This window comes from Sciurus vulgaris (genome assembly GCF_902686455.1).
Source record: "Sciurus vulgaris genome assembly, chromosome: 2".
NCBI classification, from domain to species: domain Eukaryota; kingdom Metazoa; phylum Chordata; class Mammalia; order Rodentia; family Sciuridae; genus Sciurus; species Sciurus vulgaris.
In genome coordinates, this window is record NC_136462.1 from 64498236 (window position 1) to 64522749 (window position 24514).

The window sequence follows — 24514 nt, forward strand, 5'->3', positions numbered from 1 at the left end:
GGGGGCGCGCGCTGCGGCGGCGCGGCAGGGCGGGAGGCGCAGTGGCTGGACTGGCGGGCGGCCGCCTCGCAGGTGCACCTCGGGCTTTGTAGGTGCGAGCGTCTTTGTGCCGCGGACAAATGGGGAGAGGACGAGGAGGTGGGCACTCGAGCGACGTAAGATCCACATCAGCTCAACTGCACTCGCCTCACAGAGGCCGCCCGCTCACTTTCTGCGGAGGCGCTCCCCGGCGCCGCGCTCCGCGGCAGCCGCCTGCCCCCGGCGCTGCCCCCGCCCGCCGCGCCGCCGCCGCCGCCGCCGCGCACGCCGCGCCCCGCAGCGCCAGGCTTCCTCCTCTCCGGGGTGGCTTTGGGCCCGCGCGGGCGCTCGGGTGACTGCAGCTGCTTCGGCTCCCCTCCCCCCGCCCCGCGCCGCGCGGTCGCCCGTCGCTTCGCACTGGGCTGGATGGTTGCATCGGGCAGGGCTGCTCCAGGATGTTAGGAACTGTGAAGATGGAAGGGCATGAGAGCAGCGACTGGAACAGCTACTACGCGGACACACAGGAGGTGAGAGGCTAGTAGTCGGCAGGGCGTCCCCGAAGCCCAGAGGCCGGGGCGAGGTGGGCGCGGGTCAGGCAGGGTGGCTGGCGGGCTGGGAGCGCCTAATCGGTGCCAGGGCTGCCCGTCTTGGTGTGGTGGGGCCCAGCTTTGGCCGGGCCTCATAGCCAGCCCTGTTGCCCTGCTGGATCCTTGCGCTCGCAGCGGGCAAAAGAGTTTTAGGAAAGTCCGGGCTTTGAAAACATCCGCTCTGGGAAGCACTTGCCTTTGCCCTGCAGAGAGCGGGAGCTGGAGCCCGGCCCTGGGTGCGGCGGGTGCCACCGGCACTAGTTGGAAGCAACTCTGAAAAAGCCAGAGCTAGACTTCAGGGCGGTCTCTTCGTCCCACCGTTTTTATTTGCGGACGTATTCGGATAAAGGCGCTGTGCTGCAAAGTTGGACGTCTTAATAATGAAACGATTCCTAAATTTTGTAAAACTTCTTCAAAAGCCCTGTTTGGGTAGAAGCGAGCCCATTCTTCTCTAGAACCGCTGGGTGGCGCTAGTGCGAGCCAAATCTTTTTCCAGAACTCGGGGCCAAGAACCTGTTTCTCTTCATTGTCCCTTTGGTGGCCCGTTCATGGGCTTTATTTTACAATGTGCACAAAAGAATTGAGAAGAAAACCAGGTACAGGCAGGATCACCCCCTATTAAAAGTATTTTTTCTGGAAACAGCTTTCAGTTACTTCCCAAAAGTTACGCTTATTGGATTGGGCCTTGGATTATCTTGGGAAAAGTGAAAGAAAATAAACTCCAAAGTAAATAAACCGAACCATATAACGGCGGTGGACCAAAAAATATAGAATCAGACATTTTCATAGCAATTAATTTGGAGAGATATAGAGATATTCACAAATTCATTTGAGTTTATTTGAATACCATAGCTTACAGGGTATTCCTATTTAAATCTATTTGTTCGCCTCTTATGTTTTCAAATGGAATTATTTTTGCTAATGAACATAAATTTGAGGACTTTATTGTTCTTTATTAAATTATTAATTTTAATATTTCTGGGCCCTACATTTTAAAATAACCAGTTCATTCCCAAATTACTATTGATAAAGAGTTCACTTGATGATGATTTTTAAAGGAATCAGAATTCTTCCAAGGGTTTAATTCTGATGCAGTCATCTCAATCCACCAGTTAAGCCCCTTAGTAGAAAGAGCTTTTTTACATGTTGAAGTTGAGAATTAGGAAGTAGAAGAGCAATAAGAAAAAGTAAGTGGAGTTTAATTTTGGACATCTTTCAAAACAACTCATGTAGTTTCAAAGGCAGGCTTTGAAATGATCAGCAGCAGCTTATCAGTGTGTGAAAAAAAAAAAACCCCAGATGATTATTTCAACAGATTGTCACCAAAATTTTCACACGTGCAAGGGACTGGAAATAAGTAACAATGCAGGTTTTTGAATGGCTTGCAGAGGTATACATATAAACTCATGTTAAATGTATGTAGTAGGTTGATATATATGATGCACCTCTGCAATACCCTTCTGTTAATTTTTCAGTTTTATTTTTCCGAAGCCTATATAACTTCTGAGTTTGCTTCCTTTTTAAATATTAGAGTTGTTACAAGTAGGTGGGAAACACTACGTCTAAATATAATTTTTTTTACAAACGAAAAGGCATCATTTGGCAAAAACTCCTAAACAGTAAAGCCAGTTGTTGGAAAATGAATGATGGTGGGGGGTTATATGGCCATGGATGGTTTGTTCTATCAAGGAGAGTTTCATTAGCAACCATTTAGCACAACTGAGACTGCTAGCCTTGGGTAAGGTGTGGGCGCAGAGTTGGTGCACTATCACTTGCCCAACGGGGGCTGGGCTGGGGAGCCCACTGCGCCCTTGGGGTGAAGTGAAGAATCAAAGGGTCAGAGATTAATTCTGTTTTCAAAGTTTTAAAGACCATTTGCCCAAAGGGCTGAGGCTGATCTGGGGTGGAGACTTGGTATACTGCCTGGCGTGGATAGAGGCGGCAGTGAAGCTGCCCTGGAAGCCAACCTCTGAGTCTGGCGTGTAAGGCGATTACACATCTTCCCGGGGACATATTTTCTGTGAGTGCTTGTCTTTCATGCCTGCTGCGTTAGGATTTTCCTCCTGCCGTGCAAGACATCTTTGCTCGGTCTGGGAAGGGCGCCTAACAGTTTGCCCTGGGTGGGGGGGGCTCCCATACTCTCAGAAATACTCTCCATTTGCCCCCCGCCCAGGAGTTTGCTCCCCGGCCTGCTGCCCCCCTGAGCCTACCACTAACCCCGCCCTTCGGGGGCCTCTTCATTCGCTGTCTCCGCTGCAGGCCTACTCCTCGGTCCCGGTCAGCAACATGAACTCAGGCCTGGGTTCCATGAATTCCATGAACACCTACATGACCATGAACACCATGACCACGAGCGGCAACATGACCCCGGCTTCCTTCAACATGTCCTACGCTAACCCGGGCTTGGGGGCTGGTCTGAGTCCAGGTGCCGTGACCGGCATGCCAGGGGGCTCAGCGGGCGCCATGAACAGCATGACGGCAGCAGGTGTGACTGCTATGGGGACGGCGCTGAGTCCAGGTGGCATGGGCGCCATGGGCGCGCAGCCGGCGGCCTCCATGAATGGCCTGGGCCCTTATGCAGCCGCCATGAACCCATGCATGAGCCCGATGGCGTACGCTCCGTCCAACCTGGGCCGCAGCCGCGCTGGGGGAGGCAGCGACGCCAAGACGTTCAAGCGCAGCTACCCGCACGCCAAGCCGCCCTACTCCTACATCTCGCTCATCACGATGGCTATCCAGCAGGCGCCCAGCAAGATGCTCACGCTAAGTGAGATCTACCAGTGGATCATGGACCTCTTCCCCTATTACCGGCAGAACCAGCAGCGCTGGCAGAACTCCATCCGCCACTCTCTCTCTTTCAACGACTGCTTTGTCAAGGTGGCACGATCCCCGGACAAGCCGGGCAAGGGCTCTTACTGGACGCTGCATCCGGACTCCGGCAACATGTTCGAAAACGGCTGTTACCTGCGCCGTCAGAAACGCTTCAAGTGCGAGAAGCAGCCGGGGGCCGGGGGAGGGAGTGGGGGCAGTGGCTCCAAGAGCGGCCCTGAAAGCCGCAAGGACCCTTCCGGTGCGGGTAACCCCAGCGCCGACTCGCCCCTCCATCGGGGCGTGCACGGGAAGGCGGGCCAGCTAGAGGGCGCGCCGGCCCCCGGGCCCGCAGCCAGCCCCCAGACTCTGGACCACAGCGGGGCGACGGCGACAGGGGGCGCCTCGGAGTTGAAGACTCCAGCCTCCTCGTCGGCTCCCCCCATAAGCTCCGGGCCCGGGACCCTGGCATCTGTGCCCCCCTCTCACCCAGCTCATGGCCTAGCACCCCACGAGTCCCAGATGCACCTGAAAGGAGATCCCCACTACTCCTTCAACCACCCCTTCTCCATCAACAACCTCATGTCCTCCTCGGAGCAGCAGCACAAGCTGGACTTCAAGGCATACGAGCAGGCACTGCAGTACTCGCCCTACGGCGCCGCCTTGCCCGCCAGCCTGCCGCTTGGCAGCGCATCGGTGGCCACCAGGAGCCCCATCGAGCCCTCAGCCCTGGAGCCGGCCTACTACCAAGGTGTGTATTCCAGACCCGTCCTAAACACTTCCTAGCTGCCGGGACTGGGGTTTTGTCTGCATGGCCATGCTGGTAGCAGAGAGAGAGAAAGAGAGAGAGAGAGAGAGAGAGAGAAAGAAAACAAAACAAAAAACAACAGCAAACAAAACCATACATACCTAACCAAAAACAGCATAATACAATCCCAACTATTTTAATTTTTCGTGCACAATTTCCCCCAGTGGAAAGGACTGTTACTTTATTATTGTATTCAAAACTCGTTGTGTATATTATTACCAACCCCGCACCAACAAATTTTTTTTCTGTGAAGTTTAATGATCCACAAGTGTATATATAAAATTTTCCTTCTTCTTTCCCCACTTCCCTTTCTTCCCTCTATCCCTTCCGGACACATTCTAGTCTGTGCAGGGTATATTTAAAAAAAAAGAAAGACGGTCAAGTTTGTAAAATATTTGTTTGTGCTTTTTCTCCCCTCTTACCTGACCCCAACGCACGAGTTTACAGGTCTGTGGCAATACTCTTAACCATAAGAATTGAAATGGTAAGAAACAAGTAGACACTAGGGGCTCTAGGAAGTATTGAAAGATTTCTGCAGTTATGCAATGAAACAAACAGAATAAACATCAGAGCCATTTGTTTTTCAGCTTACATTTCTGATCCAGATAGAAGTTGTCTTTAAATGAAATACACATATTCTGTCTATGGACTTAATTATGCTCAGATATGTAGACATTCTCCATATATTTACATAACATATAGAGGTTAATAGGTAGGTAATATACATTCTACATTTTAAAGAGTTGCCTGACCAAGAAGTTACAAGGACTCTACCCACTTGTTCTCTCCCGATATATGGGCCTGGGAATTGATTCCTCAGGAATTGCCCTCCTCAAGAACTCTGCTCCTTGATTTGCAGAGTGCCATGGTCATGCCATTCTGAGGTCATATACGGTATAAAATTAGCTTCTGTGAATGTACACCATTTAAAGGATATTTCCCCACAAAAACAGAATATCACAATGTTGGAGAAGAGAGACATTAATAGAGAGCTGTGTTTCAAAAATTGATCCAAGATTCCAAAATCCTATTGATTGTGGCCATTTTAATTATTGCCATCGTGTGCTTGTTTCATCCAGTGTTAATGCACTTTCCACAGTTGGATATGGTGTTAGTATAGCCAGACGGGTTTCATTATTATTCCTTTTTGCCTTCTCAATGTTAATTTATTGCATGGTTTATTCTTTTTCTTTACAGCCGAAATTGCTTTAAATGATGGTTAAAATTACAATTAAAATGTTAATTTTATCAATGTGATTGTAATTAAAATATTTTGATTTAAATAACAAAAATAATACCAGATTTTAAGCCGTGGAATATGTTCTTGATCATTTGCAGTTAAGGACTTTAAATAAATCAAATGTTAACAAAAAAAAAAAAGGATTTCTCTTATTTTCATTCACTTAACTAAATCCAAAACGGATCTTCTGAATATTATATTTTTTCAAATTTTGAAACAATATGAATGACAAACAGGAAAATTACCTAAAATAAAATTGTTTCATCTATGATTTAAATGAACATGTGGTCAGTAAAAGGCAGTGAAAGAAATTAAAGTGGGCAGATAGAGTGATTAAATAGTCCAAGAATTGAGATTTTTAAAAATTCTTTATTCCCAGTAAGATTTACTTCAATTTTCTTGCATGACCTTAAGCCTTTTGTGTTTCCTTTGAGTTTTTCCATTGTGAAATCAATATTGCTAATTTTCCTCCTTTCCCAATGTATACTTTCCCCCTTATCAGAAAAGTATTGAGAATAATATATCGGCTGTGACTGATAAAATTAAGTTGTCTTCAACAGGGACTCTTCAACCCTATTCTCACTAAAAGAGAACTTAACCATCCTGGTAGCTTTGGAGGGAGAAAGGAGAGGAGTTAATTCACTCCTGTAGGGAAAGTTTTGTGCCACTAGGACATTTCAGGGTAGCTATTTTGTTTTTGTGAAGATATTTTTTAAAATACTGATGGTTAAAATATCGCTCCTCAGAACTCAAATCTGATGATTTGTTTGCCTTCAAAGAAGATTTGAAATGCAACTTCACACCCCTAGTTGCTTGGGATCACAAAATCATTAATCTCCTTTGATAGTAGGCTCACTTTCCAGTCCACCTATTTCTTTGTAAGTCTTGTTCAGATTGACATCAACAATAACACCACCACCCCAAGTAGAGGCTGGCCTGCCTGAGCGCTTGTGTATGAACTCCATCCTCACCAGGGCTTGAACTTGGACAGCCTTTACTTTGATCGCACCACTCCACACCGCGGACAAGATAAAAAGAGTTGTGGCGAGTCGCTTAATTATCGCGTAATGGCCTCCCCAGATGAGAAAGGGGAGCCACATAGCACTTGGGAAAAATCCAGACATCTCTGCTCACTTCAACAAATGAAAGGAGAAAGGGAAAATAAATTCCTGGTTTAAGTCATTTCAAGACTTAATTTGGAGACCTCGGAAGGACGTTGAAAACCCAAGAGAGGAAAAAGCTTTGACTCTTAACAGTTATTCATAGTTACATAGCGGGTAAACGAGTCATAGCAAATTCGAATTCCAAATGTAACACAAACGTATGAGCTTGGGCCTCTGCATTTGTCATTTCCCCCAGTTCCCTTGAACCTAAAGCGTCTGAGTTTTGTGCCATCCCCTTGGTGACGTTCCCTTCTTCCCCTTCAACATATTATCAGTGTCGATGTTCAGTCTTCTCCCCACCAGGTTGAAGTCGGCCTTAGCTCATGATCTTTTACTTGGCAGATTTTTTCTGGGTTTGCGGGTGGCGAGGTGCCCTGAGCCTTCGTGGACCTCCTGGGAAGCTAGAGCCAGGGTCATGAGGAACTGGTCTTGCCTTAGAACAGAGGCTCCTGCAGGCCCAGCTCCTGCCGGGTGGGCTTCTCACGCGATTATCTGACTACGCACCCCGCACCCCTGGGCTATGCGATCTGGGACCCGCGCGTCGGGACTAGGGCAGATTTCTGGGGAAGGGGGGAAGCGCAAGACCGCAAGCGCCTCAAGATGACAAGTGCAGTTAGTTCTTCATTGTTTGGGCATTTTCCCCTCCTAGCGAATAAATCTTCTGTTGAGCCGGAGACCTAAAAGTCAACAAAGAAGTCCGGGCGCCTCGTTACCGTCCTACGGCCCCAGCGGCCAGCGCTGCCGCGGCCGCTCCCGCTGCGTAATCCCTTCCTCGGAAACCCGGACACACAAACGCGGGAACGCCCGGGGCCGGGGCGCGGCGCCCCGGGGCCAGGAGGAAAACATCTGTGGAACCGAGGGAGCGCGGGGACCCTCCCCGAGCGTGCCGCCTTCGTGCGACTCCGGCTCCCCCGCCCCCGCGTTTGGTCTACGCGTTCCTGTATTTCTTCACCTCGGAAGCTCGGGCGGACGAGGGCTGGAAAGGGGATGCTCCGAGCTCGGCCGCGGTGCCCCCTGCTTGTTCTATTTAGGAATTTCGCCCGAGGTGGGGGAGGGGTCTCCAGAGGCGGGGGGAGGGCTCGAGGAGAGAAAGTCTTCCTACTGACCCGAGCGTAAAGCCCCGGAGGCCCTCGGATCCGCTGGCAACGCCGCCGAGCAAACATATTTTTAAAAAGGAGGAAAAGATGTTTGGGGAGTGAGTGCAGGGGAGAGAAGCTTCAACTGTTACTTCCACCTTGCATTCGGAAGCGGCAGGTCTGAAACATTTTAAAACTGATTTTAAAAAGCAGAAGGGGGGAGACAACCAAAGAGAGGAAAGAAGAAAAACTCACCAGTTCTATTCAGCAGAAACGAAACAACTCAGAAGAGTTCGCAAGTAGAAGTCAGCTCAGTTCGTTTTCCACAAGGTAGTTAATACAGTGTTTAAATCAAAGATAAAATTGTATTTCCGTTGTCCCTTAGGTGATCCCCGGGCATAGCACAATAAACTGGCGAGAATTGTTATGAGACGAAAACCAACGGAATCCTATTAAAGTTTTTAACTTATGTTTTCATTTTTCAGAAGACTAGATACCTGACAGATTTCACTGAAAGTGTAAAAAAAACATTTTTCTCAGTAGTCTTGCAGATTTGAATGAACCATAACAGACAATAATTCCCACAGTGATAAAATGTTAAAACCTTGTTGTTTTGGCATTTAAAAAATTGATCTCAGTTACAATGAACATGCTTATTAAATTTCTTTACCAAAAAAAAAAAAAAAAAAACTGCGATCAATACGAATTCCTGTCAATGCGGACAAAGTAGGAGACCTGTAGCCCAAATTAATTAACCTTTCCTCAAGATCAATTGGTTTTCTGTTGATTTAGCAGTAATATTGTAGAACATTTAGCTATAATGTATTTTAATGTGATACCTCAATATGTCAAGAGGAAAAACTTGTTGAAAAATAAAATTGCTTAAATTATTTAATATTTAATAAATTTGTAAAAATATTTTGTCTTCCAAATTAAACACTTCATTTGAATTATAGTGCTATGTGGTTTACAACTAACACAGTTAGAAGAAAGCCTAATTACTTCAGGATAATTACATGCAAAGGTGATTATTTTTAAGCTACCTTGAGCTAAATAAGTAATCAAATTATGCTGAAATTTAGAAATAAAAAGTTCCCAACTAAAAGAATTGTTAGTATCTATAGATACTCATAAGATGGAGACTGTTATAAAATGAAATCACTTGGAAGATTTTACAACCTTCCTGTTTATAAATAGAATCCATTTGGAAAGATACAAGGTTTTTTAAAAGTAGCTACATATGCAAGTCTTATTTTCCACCTACCGTGCTATTCAGTGTATTCAAATAACATTTAACAACAAATTACTTATTTTTTTTTTTCCTTCTTCTTCTTCCAAATAGTTAAATTTGGGGCATAATGGTTCTATTGGTGTTTTCTCTTTTTAGCTCCCAGCCCAGCTTGGTTCATTGAACTTTGCACAGCTGGGACTGCAACCCTCACCTTCCCCCCCCAAACCCTCCCCACCCCCAGCCCTCCTAGCAGGCTTTAAGGGACTGGAGAATATCCATGCTGTTCCATTATAACTTGTAAATTGCACACATGTTCCTATTACAAACATTTTTAAAACTTGACCAGAGGGAAATTCTCACTTGCTACCTTTCTTTTTCTAACTTCCTCATGACAGTTATGACTGCTGTGACTACACATTTTAAAAGCAAATGGCATGACAAGTGTGAGCTCCCCTCCTCCTTGCCCCTCTGGGAAGTGAGGAGTTCTCCCTCTAGATGCCATCTCAGAATATTTTGGGATTCTCTGTATTCTAGTCAACCTAGAGTTACAGGGGCAGGATACTCTTCTTCCAAATTCAGGAAGGAAAGGGCTTAAATGGAATCCTGTTTTGGACTTGAGAATGCAGGTAGGATGCTGGTCAAGTCACTGGGGAAATTAAGCTCAAAACCCAGTCAGTCACACCCAGGGGCTGGCCAAACTATAGAGTTCTAAAAGTGGAGTTGCCTTTCTACTTTTCTCAACACCTCCTAAAGATCACATAGCAAGCACTTCCCCTCCCCCACAACCAAAAAACAACCTGGAAATTCCCCCCAAAGCAATGCCTGGAAATAGGGAACCACGAATTAAATTGCAAATCTCCATAGTTTCTTTCCCCCCTCTCCTATAACAATTGTTACGCCTTTGCCTGTCCAATCATGTTCTAGGGTACGCCAAAGAGTTGTTATTTTAAAACACAATTTAAGGAAAAGAATGTAAGGGGCTTTGCAATGGTTTATTTCGTTTACATATTTAATTTTAAGGGCCTATTATGTACGAGGAAGAAAGGAGGAGCCTGTTTACTGTGTGCTCCTGGACTTATGATTTCTTCGCATGACTTAGGTGATGGGGTAATTTTTGGAACATTATCCTAGCTATGGGCCCCATCTGGGCTTCACTCCTGCAGTCCAACTATAAATGCCCAATCTAACAACCGCTCAACGCCGCCGATCGCCAACTCCCGCAGTGTCCTCCACGGCTTTTCCTAGGTGGAGGCCAATTCACCAGCTCAAACTGCAATGAACCGTGTGGTAGCGCAGGGCATTGTCCAGGTTTTCTCGCTTTTCCCTGGAGTCACATTGCCTTCTGCCGACACGCGCTTCCTTTGTGTTATGCCTGACTAATATATTAATGGGGTGGATAACCCGGATCCTTAGGGGAGAGGAGGAGGGGGTTGGAGATGGGGAGGATGAAGAAGGGAATGGGACAATTCCGATTGCTGACCTTGGGCCAAAGAGCTCAGTGGCGGGCCGAGGGAACGAATCCAGCTTGAGGGAAGTTCATTTTGGGGCACAGAAGTAAAGGTAAATGCTGCAACAGGTTTTAGAAAAGACGACCCGATGCTAAAGAGATGTCCTTGGCTCAGAACGGCAAGGCCAGATGCCCCAATGCTGGAAAATCTGACCCTCAAGCCCATCGGCCGTGCACTAGCTGCTGAGTGACTGCCTCCCACGCCCTCCGCACCCTGGCCAGCAGCCCTGCTGCTTTGTAAATTGTCCCAGTCACATTTTTTTTTTTTTAGATCCTAACTGCGTGGTTTACATATGCCCCTGTTTGAAGTGTATACCTTCACAGACTTATCAAACTCTACCTCAGCCAGCCACCTTTGATGCTGGGTCCCAGTGGCTATAAAGAAAGACTTACAAGCAACCCGAACTGCGACCTTCACCGAAACCCCAGCTTTTCCTACCCTCGCCCCCAAAAGGTCTGTCTCCTAGTCGAAGATCTTAACTCATCAAGCACAGATGAAATCTCTGAGCTACTTCCACGAAGTTGGCGCGAGGAACTGCAGATCTCCGCGCAAGCTCTAAGGCCCCGCGGGTCCCTCCGCACCCCAGGGCGCCCGCTGCACCCAGCGGGCAGGCCTTGTGTCCAGTACGCGCCTCCTGGGTCCAGCCCCCACCCCACCAGGCCCGCGGCCCCGCCCACCAGACGGTGCCCGCGCGCCCTGAGACATATGCTGCCCGCAGGCCGCGCGGCCCGACGTGGTGCTCATTGCCGAGGCGGTTCTCAGCCCTTCAAAAGCCCGGGCTTTCTTCAGCCGTATGGGCCGCGAGGTGAACAACAATGCCCAGGCCCCTTCACTTCAAAAGCGGCGATCAGGGGAAAGGCTCCCCCAGAGAATTTTTTTCTCCTCAGCCTTTCATTTCTAGTTTGAAAAAAAAAAAAAAAAAGGCATCAGCAACTCCAGGGCCCGAGTGAGCCTAATGCCCTTTGATGGGGATTGAATTCATTATCTCCAATAACACAATTGTGCTTGGCCAACGAAAAGAGCAAAGCAGGGCTCTATCCAGCCCGAGGGGCCCGGCCAGGCAGGGCGGGAGGGCGAAACGTGCTCCTGGGGACCCGCACCGAGTCGCAGTCCCAACCCGCCGGACCCGGCTGCGGCGTCCCCGGCACTGGGGGCGCAGGCGGGCAGCTAGGCTGCAGGACCCGTGGCACCTCCCGCTAAGGCCGCATGGGGAGGGGGCGGGGCGGTACTGTCGTTTGATTTATTTTTCGTTTCCCCTTTGCAACCATCCCCTGAGGGCGGCCCCCGCAGACTGGGTGTTTACTCTCCTCCTTCCCGGCCTCCAGCTGTGAAGCAGTCGGGGCGTCCGAGAGCGCTGGGCAGAAGACCCGCCCTGGCCCCTGGCTGAGCGCTCCCTGCTCTCAACACCTCGACCACGAAGCCCAACCCCAGCGCCCTGGACTCGGAGTCAGGTCTCCTCGCAACCTAGCACTAATAAACCCGGCCCCTTTGGTGAGGTTCTTCCCATTTGCTTCCACGTCAGCTATTCTAAAAGGTGACCCAGGAGCCTGGGCCCGGGCAGCAGGACACCACGTTCCACATCCGGCTATAGAGGTCTGGATTCCGGGAGTGATGTATCACCTTCTCCATCCCTAGGACACTGGAGACTGCGACCTCGCAGTCCTCCTCCCGGGTTCCATTGCCCTTTCAGCTGCCTGCAGCCCCTTCTCTACACTCCTGAGTACGTGGAGGTGAAGACAGACTAAAGCTGGCATTATCACGTGCCTGACCACAGATCACTGTGTAAAATACCAGTTTAGGTCTTTACTAAGCTTGATTCCTATACGACCCTACTTTTCCCCTCACCCATTATTGGGGAAAGTATGTACTGCAGTTTTATTTCAGTCACATAAAGAATAATAATAAAACAATTTAGGTACTTTTTTTTTTTCTAAACGAGCACTTAGAAGAGTGCTTTGTGGTAGTAACTGGATCATTTATTCCTCCCTCTTCATTAGTCCGGGCTAATTCAACCTTCAAGCAATGGACTCTTCACCTTTTTCTTAAGAGAACTAAGGGCAGTACATATACATTACAGGTAAAATATCTGTATCTATCTATTCATACATAACCACCCGAACTCAGACATACTGACTTAGAGGAGCATCCACAAAATATTTCTGTCTACAGACCAGTCCTCCACAAAAAGGAAGCAATAAATTGATCTGCTGACTTGGGGTAAACTGAAAAAAGTGTTTCAGATTGAAAGCGTAGAGCTAGGCGTTGTTCTCATCACGAGATCTAGGAATTTTTGCTAATTCCCTTCTCAATTAAGAAGAGTAACCTTTATAAATTTACATCTTGGAGCTTTAACCCCACCCTCAAATTTTAGGCCTAGGAATTGGAAGGAGTGAGGAGAAAAATTTCATTGTGGTAGGAAAGGATTATAGAGAAAGGTTTCAGTCCTCCTTCTCCTCTTCTTGTCTCAGAGTAGCATTCTGATTATATTTAACCTCATATTTACTTTTGTGACATCTGTATTGTTTACATTTGCCTCAAAAGAGATGTAAAGCATTTACCTTGAAGATATTTTGAGTGACTCTTAAAGAAGTCTATGGGAAATTCTATACTTTAGATGAGTTTTAGACTCTAGCTACTACAGATTATCCAAAGATGATCGACTTGTTAATTGGTAGTGTGGGGGGCGGGGTGCTGGCAGAGGAGGATTGCAAATTCCAGGCCAGTCTCTACAGTTAGTAACTGTGTGTGTGTGTGTGTGTGTGTGTGTGTGTGTGTGTGTGTGTGTGTGTATGACTTCTGGGCCCTTACCCTACTTTTTATTAACTTATTTAAGAATAGGTTTGAATCATAATGACTGATTCATTTACAGTAATTTGCTTCACAAAGTGTCTTTTGCAACATCAAGAGGAGGTTTAAGCTTTGTCTTTAATTGTGGCACACACATTCCACACCTGGTGGACTACTATACCTCCTTTGCATATTCTTCTTTGACATATTCTTTATCACATCTATTGGGGAGAGAAAGGCATTTATACCACATATACATATATGTGTGTGTGTGTGTGTGTGTGTGTGTGTGTTATAAATGGCAGTGGTTTAGATTTTACATATTAGCAATTTGAATAAGTTCAATGTAATAGTACAATTGGAATAATTTGGAAATTAATTTTCATGATGTTTTGAGGACTTCAGAATAACCACACTTTAGACCCAGTAGAAGAACTGTTCTCTGAAAAACAGCATATTCAAAACTACCAAAAGAGCTTTAATTCTGACATATATCCACCAAACCACAGAAGCTACATGACAGTTCTGTGGTTTATCACATAAATATTTGTCTAAGTGCCAAGAGTACACATACAGGATTATGTGAATTCATGTGAGCAGGGCACCAAAGGATGGATGAATTATTAAGCAAAAGACAGTACAATTTTCATGTAGATGTCTTTGGCCCCAGAACAGAATTAGGAGAGAAGGAGAGGAAAGTCATTTCAGAAGAAATGAGAATTTAGTGTTATCCAAAGTGCAATCACAGAGCACACTTTCAGCCTTGGGATTATTGAATCATGGGGCCACAAAAATTAATGACAGAGGACTGGGGTTGTGGCTTAGTGGTACAGTGCTTGCCTTGCATGTGTGAGGCACTGATTTGAGTCTCAGTACCACATAAAAATAAATAAATAAAGGCATTATGTACATCTCCAACTAAAATTTTTTTAAAAAATAAAAAGAGTAGTGTCAGAAAAGACCCATTATAACTTCTAGTTTACTCATCTGCAAGATTATTCCCCTCAAAATATTCCCAAACAAGTTCAGAATAGATTTAATTATCAAGAACTAAATGATTCCCACTTCTTGAGTTTATCCAGGCAATGGAGAAGTTCTATTAATGGTGCAAAATGTTTTTCAACTGAATTTTTTCTGATGTTAAAGTAAAATTGTCTTATATTTCAAGAATGCTTCTTTAAGGATTCATTTTTATTGTCTCAAACTTTTTCCAGATGGCTGGATACTTGTCTCTTCAACAATTTATTTAACCAATCTACACACACTTTAGTTCTTACCTAGGATCGATCCAAATAAAGTGCCCCAGGTGGGAAAACACCTTGAACATGTATAAGCATTTGATTTTCTAGTCTTTATACTAGGAGAGGAAAAATAAAGTTGAGCTTTTGAATGATACAATTATTATGAACAGGAGGTTTTGTCCCTTTGTAAGATGTCACCCAAATACTAGGTCATGTAGCCTTACCTTTTAAGTATGACTTATAGTAAAAAGTCATAGGATTTCAAATTCTTAAAATGTATTGGGTTTTAAACTATAAAAAAAAAAAAAAAAAAGAAGCCAATTGGGGGTTGGTTCATTTAGAAGAAATGCTGTTCCTTAGGTGAGGTGGTGCACACCTGTAATCCCAGCTACTTGGGAGGCTAAGGCAGGAGGATCACAAGTTTGAGGTTAGCCTCAGCAATATAGTGACACCCATCTAACAACAACAATGACAACAAGAAAAGTAACTGGGAATGTAGTTCAGCATTAGAGCACTTGCCTAGCATGTGTAAGGCCCTGAGTTCAATCCTCAGTGCCACTAGAAGAAAAAAAGAAAGGAATACTGTTTCCCATGCTGAAGAGATTTCCCAGCATTTGTTACAAGCTGACCTATCAGGAATATACTGTGTGAGAGTTTTATGTCCTAACTAGATCAAGGTAGTCCATTATAAAACTTTTGCATTTCAATTCTAGATGTTCACCAGCTAGAGCTGGAAAGCTGCATTGTGACTTGGAGTCTCTTACTCAGAACCAGACTCTGGGGTCCCAAAACCCAAAGGATTTGCCCATGCTCTGTTTAGGGACCACTGGGCCATGTCCTGTGAAGGATTAACCCCCTCAAATTACACCTGTCTCTTAGGTTACAACATCTCTACTGAGTCAGACACTTAGAAAGGAAATGCTGATTTCATCTGTCAAATAATTCATTTTGGAAATATAGTCATAGGGAGAACAAGTTGTGAGTTAAGTTGGTAGAGGAAATAAGAAGTATTGAGAAATGATATTCACTGCATTCCATTCACTTAGTTCATCTTATAAAACAGAGTAAGTGAAAGGGAAGATTGGAATTATAATCAAAAGGAAAAGTTGTAAGGCCTCAGCTGATTCAGGGTAACATTAAGAAGTTGTGTAATAATACCACAATCTATATAAATCCATTGAATACAAGATTTCAAAGATATTAGCTTTCTTCAAGTTGGCCATTGAGTCCTGAGAAGATCAAGTGCTACCTAATTATGATTCACATGATGTGACAACTTACAGTGTTGAAATGCATTTAATTTCCTATGTAATGAGTACAACTTTAAAAATATTCAAAGGGCCTTCTTAAGAAAATTCCTCTTTGTTTTCAAAGCATTCGTATTAAGCATTTGTATGTTAAAGCCTTATATTCACTTAAAATCATTACCAGATGATGCTGTATGTGGAAGAACCTGAGATTTTAAGAATAAACACAAACCAACTTTAACAGAGTAAAACTGAACCTTTTCTATTTTAGGTATCCTCAGCAACAGAAAGAATGGTCTTATAGCCAGTGTCAATCTGAAATATAAAATATGGTAGAATATAGAGTCTTCTTGACCACAACTCAAGACTTTTCCGATAGAATTTACCATGAGGACAATGCTTTGTCCTCCCTCCAATCCCACCCGGCAAAATGTATTTTTAACTAAGGAAGGTAACTTGATTTAAAGAGGAATAGAAAACAGATCGACAGGGAAATGTAAGGGATAAAAAATGAGGAAGCTGGAGGGAGGAAGGAATTCCATCGCAGAAGCAGCAAAAGTTGTTGGGCCAGGGACTCCCCGACCAGGGGAGTGAGGGAGTGAGAGATGGGGCAGAGGCAAATTAATGGCTGGGGAGAGCTAGACGCTGCGCTGAGGAAGGGACAGGCGTGAAAAGATTTGGTGTCGTCATAGCAACGAGCTCAGCCCTGCTCCCCCTGAAGCCCATTCAGCTCTGAGCTGCCGGAACACGTTTTTAATTAAAGCGTATAAAAGTTGTTTTGTAAGGACTTCTCCTCATCCGATAGATTTCAAAATGGTTAATCAGGCTTCATCTCCTTTTGATGCTCACAAGAGCATGGGCTACAGCATGCATAGAAACTGCCGCGGCTGCGGCTGCCGCTAAGTGAGTTATCTCTCAATCACACCTAATACCGGGAATGAGCAAGGCATCTAGTTATTTAGATTCACGTAAACAGAAAACTGAAGTGGGAGTGGGGAGTCCACTTTTATGATGGTGGGTGGAAGCCTTAATTTTATTTGTTCTGGATACCATGGAACTCGGTCTTCTGGGTGGCTATTGTTTCTGGTTGATGTTCTATTTAGTTTTGGAAAAAGAGCAAGATTTCTCTCCCCTTTGGGAGGTGCAGCCCAAAAGCCAAAACAAAAGTTACAAATTATTTGTATCAAATATTTAACATAGCCTGGGTATTCCAAGGAAAAGTTTTGTTTGTAACACTCATAAAAAATGGCAGACAGCAATACTGGTTTTTTGTTATTGTTTATTTATTTTATTTTTTTAGAGAGTAAAACAACCCTCATTCCTAAGTATGCTGCAAATTCATGCTGTACAGCAAATGTTGCATTTTGTTCTTTAATAATAGGTGACTTAATAAAAAAGCAGCATCTTTTGTTGATTTACCAAGTAACTTCTTAGATGACTTAAACCTTTTCATCTCCCTTTCTCCTGAATCTTAGCAGATGATCTTGTCTCTAATGTTACTAAAAAATAATTTTTTAAAAAAAGATTTTGCCTGTAATCCATTCCTTCAAATATCCTATATTTCAGCTCACCATTTCTATTTCCATACCAATACATCCTCTGTTAGGTCTGGGAGGAAAAAGGAGACCTATCTCTTCTCCAGGACAAAAGTAGCCACTGAACAATTTTACTAAACACCAGCATTAGATGAGCCCACTGTGCAATCATGGAGAAGTGAGATAAAAACAAGATCTCTTTGTAATTTTGTCTAAGGACAGAAAAACAATGTATATGTGTGAACCACAAAACTAGCAAACATTTTCCCGTTCAAAGTTAACAGGTTTCTTTGCAAATTACAAAGCTTTGTTTTAATCTTTTTTTTTTTCTATTTAAAATTTATGAAGATTCCCATCATAGAATTATTTCTGCATCTGAGAGCTTCCAGTCCAAAATTCTACTTTCTGAACCCTCCCACAAAGTTACCTAATACAAGCTTCAGTCCTGTGATAAGTCCCTTCTAACACCCTCTTACTGGAATGCCACACAGCTCCCCATGGTGTGTGGTCTCCCTTATTTGTACCAAGCAATAAACTCAACTTGTTCAACTATAGGTATGCTCCATGGTCTTTGGCTAGACATTGACACTTTCTTTGTTCCTTTGTTTCATGGCTTGAACTCCCACATAACCAGATGAAAGCTAATTTCTGTCTTAAAAACAAATAACATAAAATAAAATAAAAACAAACTAACTAAAAACCTTCCCATCTTATTTCTACACCTGTCTACAAGGTATTCAATGAATATTTAATATATTTAAATCAAAGTAAGACATTTCTCTCAGTAACAAGGCACTCCTCCTAACTTCCAGATTTTTCTCATTCTCTTAGTCATTCAGGCTTGAAAAGTCATAGTAGCCATTGGTTCATCCTTCTTTTTGTGCATATATCTGTAATCAATTCATATACCTTGTCAATACTTCCAATTACTACAACCTCCCCTTCCTTACCATTTGAAGGTCGCAGTGTTAATCCATACAACTTTCCATTAAATGTTGAAATAGTCTCCATACTCTCTTGGGTCAATTCTTGTCTGCAGACCATTTATACCCTAATATTCACTTAAGTGAATGCAGATGATTCCTAATATCTTGAGACTAGAGTTTTCATAGAGGTAAATAATATAATATAATCAGGGATTATATTTGAAAAAATAGCAAGATTTCTTCCCTAAAAATATAATACTATCTTAGGCTGCCCACATAATGATGGAAAGTAAGGATGCACTGATTGGTCTCCACAGGCTCATGTTTTGGGATGTGTTTGAAAAAGTAAGGTGTATTTAGAAGACTCTGGATATGAATGAGAACTAAAACGTTCTATGTGACAGATGGTTTAGAATGGGGATGTTTGGCCAAAGAATAAAACCATTTTGTTATGATTGGAGGATGCTATACTTACTTCTAGCATGTATGAGAGAGACTAGCACTATTTATTACATGTAATATAGAAGACAGAATAAGGGCCAGATGGTAGAAATTAGAAGATTACAAAATAGATTGAGTAGTCTACCTCAGGAAATAGTGAGCTTCTCAAGATTGAATATTGGGTGTAGACTAGATGACCCATATGGATAAACATATCCCTCAGGTTTGGGCTTTATTTACTTAGGTGTGGTCATTTGACTTTTAATTACAGTAGATATGTTTGTTTTAAACAAAATGCATTTTTTAATGTCATGTATTCTATTTTTTTAAAAACAGTCAATATTCATTTGTCTTATCTCAAATTTTCTTCCTAAATCATCATGATTCTGTGCTCACTTTCCTTTTGCCTCATCGACTGCCTTTAGGATTTCTTTCAGTAGAGTCCTATGGGTGATACTTCCATCTTTTGCTGGATACTTAATTCCAGGTTGTTGATTTTGTAATTTTCAGAATTTTAAAGATCTTATTCAAAAATTTTTTTTCTCTGATAAATCAACTGTCGTTTATATTCTTTTTTTTTTTTTTTTAATAGTAACATGTCTTTTTTTTTTTTTTTTTTTTTCAAGTCTCTAATGGTTCCAATGTCTAGGTCATCTCTAGATCCAGTCCTGTTGACTATTTTATCTTTTCACATGGATTTTTTTTCTTTTTAAGGTGTGTTCTATTTTTAAAAAATTAAAGGCCAGATATTTTATATAAACAACAGTAGAGACTGAACTAAATGTCCAACATAATGATCCCTCTTCTATCAGGCTATCAGTGTGAGATTTGAATAAATCTGGTCAGCATTTAAGGTAAGGTGGATTTTGTTGTTGCCATAGTTATATGTTCAGTGAACAACAGACTTGGCATTCTTCCACTGGATGGCCACATGTGCCTAGTGTAAGATCTGGCATCTCAAGGTTTTTTTCTTCAATTTCCCTGCTCCTCCTTTAGCTATCAGCAGGTTCTCTAGGCCTGAAGAATAGGAGTCTCTTTCCATGTTTTTGTTCCTCTCCCACAAGTAGAGGGCTGTTACCTATTCCTAGATGAAATCTTCCATGGAGGGGAAGGAGGAGGGCTTCTCAACTCTCTTGCTCCATCTTAGTCTTAGGTAAGTGTTGTGTAGCTGAACCTCTCCAGTGGCAGTCTCTGCTTCTCAGCGCAGGGTCTACAGCACAGGAAGATTCCCTGCTCTTCTTCCAAAGTGTACCTTATACTGGTTGACTATCATGGTTGTGGGAGAATTTCTTGCACCATGCCAAGTACCTTTGGGCCTAGGGATGGGATGGCTCCTGCCCCTCTCCCAGTGGCAGACAGCTATTGCCTCAGCTCAAAGCAGGGTCAGATTCAGCTGGACACTTGAATTGTTATATGCTCCAAAGGGAAAACAGCCATGAATGCAGGGCTCACCCCAATATGTTTTTCATTCTCCCCAGGATCTTGGCCCTCAGGCCTTGGCTGCATTGGTTGTTCTCCAGAGTTTTCAGATTTTGTTTTGTTTCACTTTGTATTTTGTCCAGGTTTTGTAGTTATTCTTAGTAGTGAGTGAATTAATCTGATTTGAGCAACTTCTGTTATAGCCAGCAGCAGAAAGTATTTCCTTATTATATTCTAAACCCAAGTCCCTGCTCATAACTCTTGGTGATTTCTATGAGGTTCTCTTAATTACTTTGTGTTTGAGGCCTCAGTTTACCTTTTTAGGCAAATTTTATGGGTTTGAGGGTTGGCATATATTTTAGTTATGGTAGCATTAATTTTTCTGTAAACTTTAGTTGATTAGTCAATAAAGATCATTTAGTTATATACTGTAATTCTAGAAGACTTGAAGATCTTGAAACTATTTAATCTAGTATGTTTGTTTTACCTGAAGGGCAGAAAGCCACAGATTAATATCATCATGAAGAGCAAACCTTCACACTTACAATACAGTTCAGTGTATAGGATTCCAATTGAATGTTATACGGTTTGGATTAGATTATGTCCAAAATGGACAATGCTCCTAGAGAGAAAAGTTGGATAACTAAATATTAGAGTCAAACTAACATAGTAGTTGAACAATCCAAAGGGCTAAAAATACACTCCTTTGAAGCTGGGTTTTTCAGAGAGCTGGAGTGATTGTCAACCATGCTGGTGGAAGTGAGGCTATAGAATATTCTAGAAGCAAAGAACATTTTAAGCTAAAGATTGCTGGCAAATGGTAAAAAATTAGAAGATTGGGGAAGATATATGAGTGTTAGTATGAAACTGTTGTATAATGTCTACCATAAAAGAAGAAAATTGAAAAGAAATATAATATGAATTTCTATTCAAAGGTAACACACACATTATGGATTAGAAGAAGGAAGTCACTGGGGTTAAGCATACTTTTTTAGACGGAAGTTGCAGTAGGTCACCAGCGAAGTGAGTTAGCAATGGTATACTTGTCAAGTGAGACTGAAGCTCCAGGATAGGAATTAAGGACTAGAAGAACTGGGAATCAAAGACATTCATAATGAAAAGGTGTAGATGTCAGTATTCTTCAGGTGCTAAGGCTCTTGCTGGAAGGATTTATATCAGTGACAGTGTATAAGTGGAAAGTGATTATTCACTAAGACCCATAGGGGAAAAATCTATTACTACCATCCATCACTAAGTAACTGTGCTCTAAAATATGAAATTCCTTATTAAATCTTTCTAGAGGCAGCAAGTAAAACAGAAAGTGATTTCCTGGGAAAAACAGTTTACTTTCACTGTTTCCATTTCTATTCTCACCTCTCGGTTCACTGCAATCTGGATTTTGTCCCTCATTTCAGTAGAAATCACTCTGATTAAAGTCACCAAGGATTCCTTAATTGCCAATCCCAATGGCACTTAGCTCAAACACCATCTCTTTTGGGAAGTTTTCCTTAATCTCAAAGAAAAGGCAAGATCCCCTTTTACATGTTTTAAAGCATTCTGAGCCTCTCTCTATTATGGCACATACCATACTATATTATAATTATTTACAGCTATGTTATTCCTTCTGGACTGTGATTTTTATGAAGTCAGAGACTGTTTTATTCACTTTTGTATTCCCATCACCAGGTATGGTATTAGCCAAATTAATTAATTAATTAATTAATTAATTAATTTATTTATTTGGTATTGGGGGATTTGAACCAAGGGCCTCATGCATGCCAGGCAAGCATGTTACCACTGAGTCACATCCACAGCCCCCAAATTTATTAATAAAATAAATGGTAACATCTCCCATTATCCCTTTCATATCTCTGCCAAATACTCCTGTAGAAAAAATACCAAGGACTTCTAGATATAATTAAAAGCTGTCCTGAGAACTTCCAAATGTAAGTTGAATAGGATCATTTCCTCTGAGAACATCACTTTCACTTGTCCCTATGCTGTACATTATCTGGTTTTGTAAATCATTGAATGATCAATATGCGATTAAGCTTTAGATATTTTATAATAGGTCCTCTTATCCCTTAACTCTCACTCATTGCTGCAGCTTATGATCCATTCCTTTTTGAGGTACTGGTGATCAAACTCAGAGCCTCACATATGCTAGGCAAGTGCTCTACCTCTAAGCTACATCCCAGCTGAATTATCTATACTTCTTGTGACTCTATCATATTGTAATTTCATTTAGTAAGGACTGTATTAACAGCTAGTTTTAGAGTGTCTCCCATGAGATTCAAAGATACACAAAAACCAATTGAAATAAATACCTCATATGAACAAACATTTTGTGGTTTTATTTAGTTTATATAGCTCATGGTTAAGTAATATTGCTCATGGCCAATGAAGAAAGTTGGTATTTTGTTATTTTAACTGTTCTGCCACATCCTCACATCTTCAAAATTTAACATGTGAAGTTCACTTTTGTCTAAAACCACACACATAAAGTTAATATCTTTTTTAAAATCCAATTTTGTAAATACTTTAGAATTTACCAGCAATGATGTACATGGCAGCTTAGAGTGATCTTCGGTTCTTTCTCTCTCTTATTTAGTTATTGTCAAGTTGTTTCTACCCATCATCTACAAAATCAACACTTTTCATTCTTTCTTTAGTTCTGTTTAACACCCACCTTTCACCTCATACTTTGTTATTTTTTTGTTCATCTGTTATTTTGATCATTTTACTCTTGTGGAGGGTATTTCTTTGATTATCTTATGGAAGGATTATCAATGAATGATATAACTATACAATCATCTCCATATGCCATGAAGATATCCATCCAAAAAATCAAAGTACTTTAATCACTGAGCTACATCTCCAGCCCAAAGGCTGTTATCTTTGTTAAGTTTATATCAAATTCACATCTAAAACAGTGCAAAGTCCAACAAAACAAAGAACTTAGAGTCTAAGAGGTAAAACATTCAAACTGTCAACTCATTATCATCCCATGTTAGTTTATAATTTCCATGAAGAAATCTAACACCTACTGTGAATTTAAAGGATGATGACAGTATGCAATCAAGTGCTAACAAGTGGTAGAGACTGAGCTTCACTGACTGTCACATGAGGGTAGGTTGGAACGGAACCGATGTTATCTATGTGGGGCTGAGGTGGGGAATAAGGATACTCTGATTTGATATTCCTTGGGATAAATGTTCCAGTGTCCTAAACGTATTGAGCATGTATTCCATATATATTTTTAAAAATCTATCAAAGAAATTTCAACATTATCATTTAAATGAAACATACTGAGACATAACAAAATATGTGATCAAAGGAGTCTGTAAATGTTTTATTTTGCTTTTCTTTACTCTTTTTTGGCTAAGAAATTTCAATTTCATAATGTTGAAGATAATTATTTTGAGAGGGGTTTAATACAGATACATTTAAAAAATCATCCTCTTTCTTTCTTTCTTTCTTTTGGAGGTACTGGGGATTGAATCCATGGATGCTATACCAGTTGAGTTATATTCCCACCCCTTTAAAAAATTTAAAATTGTAAGACAGGGTCTCACTAAGTTACTGAGGCTGGCCCTGAACTTTTGATCCTCCTGTCTCAGTTTCCTGAGTCACTGAGACTAAAGGTGTGCACCAGTGTGCCTGGCTGTTACTATTTTTTGTTTTGTTTTGTTTAGAAAAAATTAACATCTAAGATTATTAGAGTTTAGTTTGTGATTTCTCCTTAACATAACAAAAGTCATGAAAGGAAGATCATTGGGATGATTACAAGTTTTATAGCAGATGCTATTAAAATCTACTCATCTAAGAAATATTTATTAAAGGTCAAATTAAAATATTTTACTTTTGAAAGCTTTCCTTGAAATTTGTAAACAAATAGGCTATTATGGTGGGGCAGCAATAATGGAAGATTTGCTTTTGCTTCTGAAAAGGAACTTTGTAACATATATGGATTTTAGATGTATACGAAGCATTACAAGACTGCAAAGGGTCTGAAAGAAAACATGTTAAAAATTGGACTTTCTAATAGTATTTCATCAACATTCCTAATGTAAACTTTTCTTCTAATTATTCCCTACTTCTAATACAGTGTAAACTATGTATATCTGGCAATGTCAGCTAGCATGAGACTCCTAGAAAAGATTTGCAAAAAATATAATTTTTAGGAAATAAGATTTTTTTTTTTTTTTTTTTTTTTTGTGGTGCTGGGGATTGTACCCAGGGCCTTGTGCTTGCAAGACAAGCATTCTACCAACTGAGCTATCTTCCCAGCCCAAGATATTCTTTATAGTGTACTTTAAAATAACAAAATGAACAATGAAGATGTATAAGTATAAACTGGCTATGCGTTTTTAACTTTAGGGATATCAGAATTAATATATTACATAAAAACACTCATTCTTAAAGCAAAGTATAGTCATTTACAATAATGATTTTAATGTTTCTTTTCTAAGATAATTT

The 24514-nt window shown here is 42.0% G+C and overlaps 1 protein-coding gene across 4 annotated transcripts in view; it reads left to right on the forward strand.

Annotated features, from left to right (window-relative positions):
• The first annotated feature begins 205 nt into the window (after positions 1-205).
• FOXA1 (forkhead box A1) overlaps positions 206-24514 on the forward strand; it is an 82298-nt gene continuing 57989 nt past the window's right edge. For 2 of the 4 annotated variants that reach the window (XM_079119773.1, XM_079119774.1), the window contains exons 1-2: positions 208-545; positions 2865-4164. In XM_079119773.1, the coding sequence (XP_078975899.1) occupies positions 474-545; positions 2865-4164 (1372 nt within the window). In that variant the 5' untranslated portion in view covers positions 208-473. Of the gene's footprint in view, positions 546-2864; positions 4320-24514 lie in introns of those variants that run through there. The other 2 variants (XM_079119772.1, XM_079119775.1) reach the window with 2 other exon arrangements.